The sequence below is a fragment of the Lampetra fluviatilis genome, chromosome 4 (assembly GCF_964198595.1).
Source record: "Lampetra fluviatilis chromosome 4, kcLamFluv1.1, whole genome shotgun sequence".
In the NCBI taxonomy this organism is placed as follows: domain Eukaryota; kingdom Metazoa; phylum Chordata; class Hyperoartia; order Petromyzontiformes; family Petromyzontidae; genus Lampetra; species Lampetra fluviatilis.
In genome coordinates this window covers 27,080,137-27,093,215 of record NC_136278.1, presented here as the reverse complement: position 1 = coordinate 27,093,215, position 13,079 = coordinate 27,080,137, and the positions used below count along the sequence as shown (strand labels likewise).

General features: G+C 42.0%; 1 protein-coding gene across 3 annotated transcripts in view; it reads right to left on the bottom strand.

Annotated features, from left to right (window-relative positions):
- Positions 1–1,807: 1,807 nt before the first annotated feature.
- The window catches only part of LOC144931710 (peroxidasin homolog), a 65,908-nt gene continuing 54,636 nt past the window's right edge, over positions 1,808–13,079 (bottom strand). For 2 of the 3 annotated variants that reach the window (XM_078855910.1, XM_078855912.1), the window contains 5 exons: positions 12,575–12,783; positions 7,658–7,781; positions 6,933–7,044; positions 5,350–5,463; positions 1,808–3,563 (listed from right to left, as the gene is read on the bottom strand). In XM_078855910.1, coding sequence (XP_078712036.1) covers positions 3,450–3,563; positions 5,350–5,463; positions 6,933–7,044; positions 7,658–7,781; positions 12,575–12,783 — 673 coding nt within the window. In that variant the 3' untranslated portion in view covers positions 1,808–3,449. The remainder of the gene's footprint in view (positions 3,564–5,349; positions 5,464–6,932; positions 7,045–7,657; positions 7,782–12,574; positions 12,784–13,079) is intronic. The other variant, XM_078855911.1, reaches the window with a different exon arrangement.

The following is a 13,079-nucleotide window of genomic DNA, read 5'->3' as shown; positions in this document are numbered from 1 at the left end:
GCGTCAATCCCTGGAATGATGCCTCAATCATTATTCTATTCAAAAATAGTGATAACACAGACTTGCAGAAGCACTGCAGTACACTAAGTGCATTTATAAATGTACAACTCATATTCAAAATGTGTCCCCATGATCTTAACCAGTTCCCTCCCATAGGTTATTCTACTGGAAAGCATGGTTAACAGTTATGACTGGAAGGCAATGCCAGTTTTTGACATTGCCAATTAGTCACCAACAGTTATACATTACATCAATCCTCCTCAAAAACATGTGGAACTTTACATGTATACATGTTTTATTCATCTCACAATAATGTGCTATTGTGAATTCTCGCGCACTGAATGAATATAGTCTCCATTGACAAAGTTGAGCCGTGTCGGCGTGCTTTGTGCAGAGAAGCGTCAGCGGGCGTCACGAAAGGCAGCCGAAAGGACGCGCCCCGATGCAAAGCATCGGGGCGTTTCGTGCAGCAGAGCCATCAAAACGGGCCAACGAGCTTAGCGTAGGTGCGCAGAAGCAATCGCGCTGTACCACGGCTACCCGGCATCGCTGGACGAGGTCCCAGCCGGCTGTGGTGGGAATGACGGAACGCGAACGAGACACGGACCGTCCGGTCTCCAGCAAGCGGGCATGAAGGTCAACTCCCCCACGTGCACTCCCCGCCGCCCCCCCCCCCCCCCCACTCGGCCCATCCTCCTCTATCTCTCGCAAGCCTACCACCCACAGGGGAGCAAGAAATGATCAGGCGTCTCGTGCAAAACCTCAGAAGTCAACTTGACCCCGAGGCGAGCCGATGGTCCCTGGGCGTGGGCGTGCGGTTGAGAGTGACGTGCGTGCAAATGGAACCATTTTAGTTGCCCCGTGTTGTGCTTGAAAAGCATGCGTGGCACTCCTTGGATATTATGTACGTGCGTTGAATTTCTTCGCTTCGTACGTAGCCAACCGCGCTAATCGGAGGTGTGGGGGAAGGACAACAAGCTAAACACAAAAAGCATTATCAAAGAAATGAGTTTTACATCTGGATTTAAAAGCGCAAAGCTCCAGTGGCTTCGTAATGTTGGAAGGAAGAGCGTTCCAGACGGCCGCAGAAGTGCATCTGAAAGCGCGCGATGTAGTGACCACAATGGTGGTTTAATACAAATGTAGAAAGCTGAAAATTATTTCACTTAGTAAAACAGAATTGTCGTGTGCTATTGACAAAAAAAATATCATACTTAAATTTCGATTTAAAACTTTCGTGACTGCAGGGATTCATCTTCTTGGTTCTTTCGGTAAAGTCACGTAGAATGGAAATAATAAAATAATAAAAAAATAAAACATTAAAAAATATCATACTTGAGGCTCCATTTTATGCAATCCGTAGGTTTGGGTCTATTTGTTTGTTCCACAGATGATCCCAATTAGTCAGTTTCCCGGCGCGTGAGCAGAGCAACAATAAAATAAAGACAAACAAGTCAATATCGCAGAGAACGCGTCCTGGGTCCTTGAGGAATATCGGACAGCGAACAAACGAGGTAGTTAATTGTCGTAAACGAAACACACACAGATCAAACACGCTGCGCAAATTCCATATGAGAGCAAGAGGTGCGAGAAAAGGTTAGGTAGAGGTGTAATTAAGCTCTATATTTTAGTCTTGCCATGACACAAATAGACGCTATTCAAAAAAACGACAATTCAAGCATGTGGGAGCAAGCGATGCCAGAAAATAAATTTGGTACAGGAAGGTGAAAAATGAATCGACTTCCAGAGATAAAGGAATACAAGTGAGAAGGCATATTTTCATAAAAACAATGTTTATTGGTGTGGCATTAGATACTGCATTGAGAAATGCTAAAACAACTCCTCTATACGTAATACATAACTGCAAAGGAGCTTATTTCAATTAACAAGTTATATTAAAAGCATTAACAAATGTATTTTTTTTTCAGTTGGCATGGCTTATTATGATGGTGTTACCTTTGGTAAAAATAACTAAAGTACTGGCATCGTATGTAGTAGCTTGTTTTAACAAGAGTAGAAATTCTCTCATCTGCAGCGAAGTGAGGACAGGCATCACGGATCTTATTGTCTGCAATGTTGTCAACAAATGTACTCCAATTTATGTAAAAGAAAGTAACACGGATAAATGCAGATAATAGGATGAATTTTCCACACGACCATATTTATCCACTTAACACTGGCGGATAATAGGAGGCTTTTTTGCAATACAGAACAGGAAGTAACCTAAGATAATCACGGATAATAGGAAGATCGCGGTTGCAGATAGTGGACCTTATAGGTTCCAAAGACGATAAGAGTTGTGGGTAATAGTGCAGCAGATGAGAGTTCAACTGTTTACAAAACCAGAGATCACCGTCATTTCCTTCACAACTATGGAAGACCATACCTACAGTATATTAGTACAATACAAGTATGACCTTGTACTTAACTACTTATCATATCTATCAAGAGACATTGAAAATATTGAACATTGAACAAAACTTACAAAAAGGAGAATTGACCATGGAATTTGATTTCCATTAACAAAAAATATTACATGATGGTAAAAATGCACCTTTGTATAATTTGCAATCACTTCGGTATTCTGCAACATAATCTGTAGCACGTGAAACCAGAATGGGGGGAATTGTGCATACAGCTCAATGATATTCAGGAGAGGAGAATTATCGAATGACAAGGAAACGGCAGTGGTGTTTCATGTTCACGTATAGACTCATTGGCCTTGGATGACACAAAGTTACTAAACTTTACTATGGTTAATGGTCAGGAAAAAATTACACTGAATATCACAGGCACTGGGTATAATACTGGTTTACACCACCGTCAATTGTTTGCCGTACACATATTTACGACTTTTGTGTAATGCGTTAAAACGGTTTAAACACGTGTTCACCTTTTCGTCCTTGTACTGTGTTCTCTGTATATGACTGAGAATGAAAAATGTAAGTACAGTTTGCGTACTTATAACCTGAGTAATCATTCCACTTTTGTCATGTCATATATACTCACAAATGACAAATACTCCCCACTTAAATTGCCACTTAATTCAATCATGCACAGAGGCACGTTGATGTTCACAGACCGAAGCACTTCCCAGTTACAACATTGGGGTTCCAACTTACTGCATATGAACTGAGACGGTGCATCGTGCAGCAAAACACTTTCACTCCGAATGTCGATTAAGAATCAAGCATATTCCAGAATTGCATGATAATTTTACACATTACTCCATGTGCCATTTACTCAATAGTTCCATTTTCTTCAAATATGGTTGTTTTCCAAAGGTAGTACAAATGAGATGTAGTATCTCATTCATTACAAGAACTTATCCTACCATGCGTTGCTACAGATAGGATAAGCAGTATATATATATTCGTTCAAGATCAGTTATGTAGAAATGACAACGAAGCAAGAAACGTACGATTTGTCGAAGTCTTCACATTGCCGAGTCAGATTACTTCAGGATATTCGTGACAGACTGGGCAGCACTGACTTGCCATTTTTACAGGGTTGGGGCAGGTTGCTTGAGGGCAGGTTTCAATGAGGCACATCACTTGCCCGTCCTGCCAGGGGAAATAAATGGCAATACTATTTTAGTTTCATGACCGCCTTCCAGAAATGCGCTAGGACCCCACAGGATTGTAAATATTTTCGGAGCACAAATCTCTAAAAAGATATACTATATATATACACACGAAGCATGTGCGGAAAATCATTCCAGGAACCTGAATCCCACGTTACACTCATCAATTCCGCTGAGATTCCAAATCCACAAAACAAACTGAAGATAGTGTGTGTATATGTATGAAATGGGAAGTGGTAGCGTCGTGGTTTGCACATCGCTCTACGATCCAGCGACCCACTGATGACTAACATCAGTGATGAATATCTGAACCGGTCTTGGGCCTCCCGTAGGTCAACTAAGCCTTAAATGAGTACCTGATGCAGTGTACAAACATCAGTACTGGGGAGACAAAGGCGGCGACGAGTGGTGTTGGCCACCCGCCGTCTTGGGTGCTGTGCCGGTCTTAATAGGCGCTTGCTAACAGCACCAACAGCCTGTTAACAGCTATACGGGGGATCTTTTCGTCGTTGTTGTATGATCTACCCTACTGGGCAGTGAAACACGTTGCCATTACCAGTAGCCCCTGTGGTTAGAGAGAGCCCTGGTCGTTTCACATTGTGGAGTGCGCAGGTAAAGGTTTTTTTTATCAAAGGTTGATAAGCAGCACATGACACCTATGCCCAACAGTCCTTTAGAAGAGAACATTTTATGGACGTTTGCTAAGAATGGGTAACCAAATCCATTCATAAGATTTATCAAATGCATAACAATGTAGAAATCGTTAAATTAAACTTGGTACCACAAGACCGTGAAGAACGGTGCCAATGTGAGGAGGCCTTGGATGATGACGACTTACACATTAAGTTAGAAGGCAGTGAGGTGTTTTGTAATTGTAGCATGTTTTTACAATTGTGTGTTTAATATGATTTCTACAAATTAACAATTGATAGGTATAACATCAATTTATCCTGACATAACCTTATCACACAAATATTTGTCTTTTTCCAGTATTGCCGCAATTGTCATTAGCTGAATATTCATAACATGTATTAATTAAAATCTACATTGAAACTAATTTCTTGAGAACTACTTTTTGGGTTTAGTTTGGTTGTCCTTCTCCCACACCTCCAATTAGCACGGTTGGCTACGTACAGTGCAAAAGAAGTTCAACATACATACATTCCAAATCGTCCAATATTTTTAAGCAAGCACATTTAAGTTCCTACTGTAGCCAGCATTTGTTTTTTTTTATGAATGCAATGCTCAGAAACCATACAAATAAAGTTTTAAGACTGGCATTCACGTCACAGAGTAAGTACATTTGTAACCTGTCGAAATAGTCCCACGGCTGACTGACACGTCGTTCGAAACTCCCGTCACTCAAACACCGCTGCAAAAAGAGCACACGGCAGTCCGGAATAAGAAGACTCATGACGTAAAAACTAGATCCGAAGCTTTCGTGACTGCAGGAATTACTCTTTCGGCAAAGTTCGGTAAAGTCACGTAGAAAATCAAATAAAATATAATTATTTTATTTTATTATTATTTTATTTTATTTCCTACGTGACTTTACCGAACTTTGCCGAAAGAGTAATTCCTGCAGTCACGAAAGCTTCGGATCTAGTTTTTACGTCATGGTTCTTTCGGTAAAGTCACGTAGAAAATCAAATCAAATATTATTATTATATTTGATTTTCTACGTGACTTTACCGAAAGAACCAAAGAGTAACTCATAACGTAGTCGTTGACACACGTGCGACCAACACTTCCGCTAACGCCCATACCTTGCACTGACACTTGGTACACTCATCCTTGTTCCAACTGCTCCCCTCGCTCTGTCTGCCTCCCTCCGTGGTGACGCAACTTTCTCGACTCAAACGCGACTCCAACACTCTGATCTGTCTCCGAGTAGAAAAAGAAGAAAAAAGCACAACGCATTTTTCGATTAAAAGTTTTCGTGACTGCAGGGATTCATCTTCTTGGTTCTTTCGGTAAAGTCACGTAGAAGGGAAGTAATAAAATAATAAAAATAAAACATAATAAAATAATTCTCACGACGTTTCGGCCACAACGCAAGCAGCCGTCCTCAGGTGAAGACCAGGTCTGTCGGGGAGACAGCGTCTGATTGAATTCACCTGAGGACGGCTGTTTGCGTTGTGGCCGAAACGTCGTGATAATTATTTTATTATGTTCTATTTTTATTATTTTTTTATTATTTTATTACCAAAAGAACCAAGAAGAAGCAGAAAGCACTCGCATTTGTCGTCGCAAAACACACACCACATTTTGCTGCATGTGTGAACGTTACAAGGAGAGGGTCCCCTAAGACCATGTTTTGCCATGTTCCCACAACCGCTTAGACAGCTCACTCACCCACAGTGGGTATTCACACTGGAGGAATCCGATGAGCAATAAAGCTCTTCCATTTAAAGCTTTCGTGACTGCAGGCATTCATCTTCTTGGTTCTTTCGGTAAAGTCACGTAGAATGGAAATAATAAAATAACAAAATTTAAACATAATCAAATAATTATTTGGAAATAAAAAAATAAAAAAATTTAAACACAATAAAATTATTATTTTATTATTATTTCTTTTTGTTATTTTATTATTTCCATTCTACGTGACTTTACCGAAAGAACCAAGAACATATAAAGCTCTTTTTTCACAGATGTCCAATTGTGGCGGGTAAGAGCATTACAAACAATACAAAAACACGATAGGAGTGTCAAAGGTAAACAAATCACTTAAACACATACACATTCAAATACAACTAAAACATCCCCATCCTACCAGACAAAGCCCGCGGAGGTATTAACTTATTTTTCAAAAGCGACGTGCCACAAATGATAGCTCAACAAATTGGCTTGTCATTTGGACATCCATAGCAGTCTATACACGCATGTGGGCTATGTCTGGTTTAACGTGCAAGTCGGATGCAGAATCAGCCCGGCTACTCTAGCATCGGATAACATCAAGGCTGTGTTTTTTTGTTGTAAAATACACCGTGAGAAAAGGGGGGTGGGAGAGGATGGAAATTTGAGAAACAATGCCCATTATTTCAACGGCTGCCATCGGAAGATGGAATAGAACCAGGGACCTCCGGATTGCAAGTCGAGTGTGCTAGCAGTTGCATTGCCAGCAGCTGCCACACACGAAGTAATATCAGTTCTAAAAATGTCTAGATTATAAACAAATACAATTAATATTCTTAGGTTTTTTCGTGACTTTACCGAAAAAACCTAAGAATATGAATCATTGCAGTCACGAAAGCTTCAAATCTAGAATTACAATTAATGCGATGTGCGCATGCATGTATGCGGCATACTAACGCCGAATAAATGTCTACTGCTCATTAAGCGGACGCACCTGATTGCGCAGGGATGCTATTGTGTTGTGGACGTCCAAGACGAAATCTTTGTAGCCACCGAAGCTCCCGGCGTCTCCTTCAATCGTGGCATTGCTGGGCTTCTCTTTGTTTCTGTTCGACAGTAAAACAACAGTCAGGATGCTGCCTTTAACCAGCAGATGAAATAAACCGACATTTGCTGACTCAAGTTCCCATGCATAATTCATGCACCGTGTCTTTCTCGACCCACTTGCGAAAGCACAACGACTCTGTCAGCGTAAGGCCATAGCACTGTCATCTCTATGTGACCGTTAGTGGGCCGGATATGACGGCTCATCACACATGGGAGCTTTCTGAACAGATCGTGTGGAACACACATCGTTGGGGAGTCAAACACCGTGGACAAGTTCAAAGTTGACGTGATCAATGGTATCTCAATGTGCTTTCATGCAAACCACCTTCGTCGGGGTAGTGCATGCTATGACTTCAAATACATTTCTGTTTCCGTGTTGTTGAGCCAGTCAATATGTTTAATGAAGTGGAAGGTAGTCAAGGTCAGTGTTTCCCAGGTGCATTTTGGCAGCCGGAGAATACACATTCCACGGGCTTTACACTCACCGTCGGAAAACACGCGGTGGCATTTGCATTGCGCGATTTCCCGCTGCAAGACTAAGACGGTGGATTCGTGCATAGCTTTGCCGAGTAAATGTGTGCCGAGCAAAGTAAAATGAGTTCCATGCTCTACCGAAGAGATGACGCCCGTTTTTGTTTCCTCCGGCTCGGCTGATCTGCGGGGAAGCTGAATTCCGTTGAGCGTCTGGTTCTGAAGTGGCCAGAGATGGCTCGAAACTGCCCCCTTGTCCGGCAATCTAACACATAAAGAAGGTGAAAAAAGCATTGGAATATCGATTCAAAGCAACATAAGGGAGGGGTATAAAAGGTGTTGCCCTGCAATTTCTTTCTCACGCAACTGCTGGTTGAAGAGCGCCCACGAGAGGAAGCTCGAAAGAGCCCCTCTTGAGGGTATGTCATCCAATTCTTCCACGCTGGCTAGAATCAGAATCTTTATTTACCCGGGAGGAATCCGATTTGCTATAAAGGTTTTTTTTTTCTCACCGATGTCCAGTAAAGAGGTGGGGGGGGGGGGGGTGTGCAGGTCTTAAAGTTGCAACAACAAATAACAATAATAAAAAACTATTAAAAAAATCTTGGTAGAGTTGAGCGTTACCCACACTTCACCCAGCCACGCGCGGTCTGCCGATCGGCTTAACTGCGGCGCACTTCGTTGTTGCTGCTGGGTGGACGGAGGCAGGTGTGGATGCAAGAAATTGCCACGGATGCATGTGGAACTTCTTTCGCACCGTACGCGGCCAACTGTGCTCATAGGAGGTGCCACGGCGTTCGATCGAATCGAGCTGGCAAGTCTAGTTTGCTCCCCATTAGGCCACAGAAGCATCACTTATGTTACTCCGTACATGAAACAGAAATCGTAAATGTTATGAATTGTCTTTTTTTTTGTAATGGGCACTTATCTAAAGTGTTTTTTTAATGTTTAAAGATGAAGGTGCTCATTACAGGCAACATTTACACGCATTGTAATAATATTGCAATCATAAATCGTCGGTGGTAATAAAAGTATAACCACGTTTCTGCAGTCGGAAACAGCCAAGCGTAAAAATGTACTGTGCCAGGTTGACGCTGTTGTGCCGTACTGCTCTGCGATGTTTTTCGGGTTGTACCGCGCGAGCTTCAGGGACGAAAACGTCGGACATCACGCCCAAGAATGCGTGATGCAACGAGAAATAACATTAGACGGCTAAGGATGACAGCTCGTGAAAAATATGGAACGAGACACGCGCATAAAATTAATAAGTCTAGAAAATTACTTTGCGTTGATGCAAAAACTCGTTGCGACAGAGCTGGAATGGCGGGGGGAGGAGGAGGGCACTTTGTTAATACAGATGCAGTCAGCTGTCGGGATATTCAAATCCGCTTCACATGATACGCACACTTCCTCGTCACAGACAGCTCTGAGTAGCGTCCTGCGTAACATCGCAAATTTCTCCTCGACACAAGTAATCCTGTAAAACAGGGCATGTCTCGTTAGCAGTGCTGCAAAATGGTAGTGTTAGAAAGGTCACATCGGTGTGCTCATCATTTATCACTCCGATGACAGATTTGGAGCAGTGGTCCTCGCATTGCTGAATGAATGGGATTTTCTGTTAACTCCCGCAGACTGGCGATCCATAGTCCATCACAATTATTTTCGTAGTGTTTTCTTTCTACCTCGTTATTGTAAATGACAAAGAAGAGATGCAAAGGCATTTTTGTGATATTTTTTTCACCGCTTCTAAAAAAAAAATGTCTATAAGCACTGATGATTTACAACTCCAAGCTGTTAAGATCCGTAAGAATCTGTGGAATTGGTTTTTTCCCAACATTTTCATCAATAAAAACAGGTTTTAAAGTAAATTGCACAGGCAAAAGGTTAAAAACAATCAATTTCATCAATGAAAACTACCTGCCCCTCTTCTTCGGCAAACATCATGCGAATTTTAAACGCGCTTTGCCTTTCTCGAAACTCTTAATTGACAAAATGTTATCAACGGAGTGGTGAAAACCCCTTGTTATTTGTTAGGAGGCGAAGACTAACCCAAAAACAAACATCAACATCATCCCGCCCTTTGGGAGGCAGAAGAAAGTCCACTTTACCATAAAGCAAGGACTTCCCCGTGGTATTTAGACACCCCCTGCCCTGCATGCCCTCTATCCGCTCGCTCCACACATCCCCAAGTGCCCTTCTCTTTAAATCAGACCGTCAGCAACTGGCCCACAAATAAAGCGTGGAACCCATATGACTGCAAATTCAGCACTGGCCTCTACACCCCGTCACCTATAATTCTCAACTTCTGGGGATACACTTATATATATATCAATATGAAATATACTGGGAAGGCTCCCTATGCGTCCCTTTAAAAATATCCAACAATAAGCCCGCTTCGGAAAGACATCGGTAAATATGCAGCTGCATATGACATAAAGCCAGCCATGATGCTGGAAAGTAAATTCATATTATTCAAAAAGGTGAAAGTATTCATCACATATGTCAAGCACTTTAATTATCCATGTGCAGCATTTTAATGAAAAGCTTTTCAGCGCTTTCATAGGGGCTATCACTTGTACACAGCATGTTAAACAGTGCAGTGCAAGTCTTTTTGCATATTTTAGGGGTTTTTTTGGTGTATTTTAACTCACACATGCTAATACATGCAAATGTTGAGCACAAAAATAATAAAATGTTAACATTATATATGGTTGAAATGGCAATTGTAAAGGAAAATATCTTGCAAATATCCACACATTCCTATATTCTTCATTTGGCCACATACTTGAAAACATTTTCTTTGTAGCTTACGTAAGACCGTTTTAGATTACATCTAGAAATATGATTGAGCTAAAGGATGACAATGTACTGAGTGCCATAATCAGTATAGCATGATGAAGTCCACGTTTAAAGTGCAGTGTAATCAAATTCCAAACCATGTTTTCAGCTCCTCCCAAAAAGAAAGCACCTAAACTGATCTAATCATCTCAATGTACAAATGACTTCATCACTAAACAAATTAAATTCAAACAAAGTTTCCAAGCAATTATCTCTCCAATATTCAGATTTGATTTTGCATTTTAATACGATAACATTTTGCACATCAGTTGCACCACTTCGCACGCCATCGACGTTACTATTACGGTAATTAATTTATTCGTAATTTAATCATCCCCAAGTTTAGAAAAATGCATTTCACGATAGCATTAAACGGCAACACCAAGCTTCCCCACACTGCTACTACAGTGGCACTATGAGTTAGGGCTTGCCACTAATATGCAACATTAATTTGGTAAGTGCTTTAATTTCCAAGGTACTCTCAATGTCAGATTGGAAAGAAGCCGCTTGCTTTCACTGTGACTCTCAACCACTCCTTGGCACAATGTAGTTTTACTGTGACTCCCTTTGGAAAATATATGGATCCACTATCATCACATGACTGTAGCGTCTTAGTCCGTATCTTGATAATAAAAATAATTTCTCGTGGATATACCATGTCCCCTTATTATATAACCTATATCACACCATTATCTCCACCTGATTTGACAGCTTAGCAAGGTGCGATTTTACGGGGTGGATGGGGCAAATTTTCCTGATTCTATTCTTTTTCCCCCCCTGCACTGCATGCTTAGTTGGGATCCCCAGGGGAATCCATGTTTTTCCTAGAGGGGGGTGAATTCATCTCTTTGCACCGTGGTGGCGAGATGTTAACTACCTCACCATGCACACAGGAGGTCCGTAGGTTCGATTCCGACCCTGACGCCTGTTGTATATTTGCAGTGTACATGTTCTCCCCGTGGTTGTGTGGCATTTTTCTCCGGATCCTCCGGTTTTTCCCTCCACATTTAGAATTGAGATGCGTTTAGACTATTGGCTGCTTTAAATTTCCACACGATAAGCCACTTTGTTGAGCTATCATTCGTGGTCAGGTCACTTCTCAAAAAAGCAACGTAGTTCAGTGGGCCTTACCTGCTAAAATAAAAAAAACGGTTTATGGTTTTTAGTTTATTGGAAGACTCATTGGGAATAGCAAAGGTTGGGGCTGGCTGGAAGGTGGTCAGGAAATGAAAGTGCAGCAATGAATGTTTTGGAATCTCTCTCACTACAGATCTGCCAGGGGCGGTTTCTCTAGGCGCTCCAATTTCCTCCCACAAGAAACCAGACACTCAGTGGTAGAATTGGGCAAATGTCACAATGCGGCAGGACCCTCCGTAAAAAAAAGAGTCTTGAGACTTAGCGAGGCCTCCCAAGGTAAAATGCCTTATTTCAAAGTGAATTGAACACTCTTTGGTTCTTTCGGTAAAGTCACGTATAAAGATAAAATAATAAATTTAATAATAGCATACCACGCAACCACGTGGCGCCACGGTGGCAAGATGTTATCTCCCGCGCCTGGTATACGGGAGGTTGTGGGTTCGATCACGACCCTGACATCTGTATATTCGGAGTCTGCATGTTTTCCCCGTGGTTGCGTGGTATGCAATTATTTAATTTATTATTTTATCTTTATACGTGACTTTACCGAAAGAACCCAAGAGTAATACCTGCAGTCACGAACGCTCCAAATTAAGATTGAATTGAACACGTCCAGGAAATATCAGCCGCAATGTGTCCAATTATATTTTAACCCACGCCACTGAAAATTGACGGATCGTACCCTGCAACTATGAATGCTTGCGACTACATAACACTAGCACATTGTGCAATCTCAATCATGGACACAGGCACTGTGGGTGTAATGGATGACTGGACAGCAAAGGAACGAATGATGATTATGTTGATGATAGAACCTTTGAATACACGGGAGCGCACAAACAGTACGCTAAGTACGGAGTCATTAACCAAAACACTTTCGTAGAATAGCATAATTACAGCATAGCAGAAACCTTATCTCTTATCCATGATGAATTGGGGGAGGGTGTGGGGAACTTCAAAGATCCTATCTGTAACCTAACCAATAACCAACGGGAACCATTGGCCATTGGAGCACACCCAACTTCCATAGCGTGGCTACGCCTCTGATCTTTTAATCAACATTTGCCCGAACAAGGACCTGACCTTCGCAGCAGTCATTCCACAGGCGCAGGTCTATCCGTGGGATGGCGTCGCAGCTGACGTATCCGTGCGGGAACTCGGCCACGGTGAAGACATCTCGCTGGAGCCTGGTGATGTTGTCTCCGTTGTCGCAGAGAACGCGTGCCAGCGACGCCTGCTTGATCTGGGTCAGCTGCGCTGGCGTGAACACTCCGGGGCTCTCGTACCAAAATCTACGCCGTTGCCATCGGACGACGGGCGTGGTGGGGTGAAACCAACGAAAGCATCGACGATGATGTACGTTATGAGACCTCCTTTACTAGTGGCAAAATATAGTGATAGGTTTTTACCCTTTCAACTGGACACCTTTATACAAGGGATCATGTTTGCAATAACCACAACACAAGCAATCAAAATGCAAAAAAAAATAAACAACGCAGATAATGATATGCACTGTCTTGAAGTTGATCGGGTGTGGACCAATCAACTTCAAGGACAGTGAATATCATTATCAGAGTTGTTAATTTTT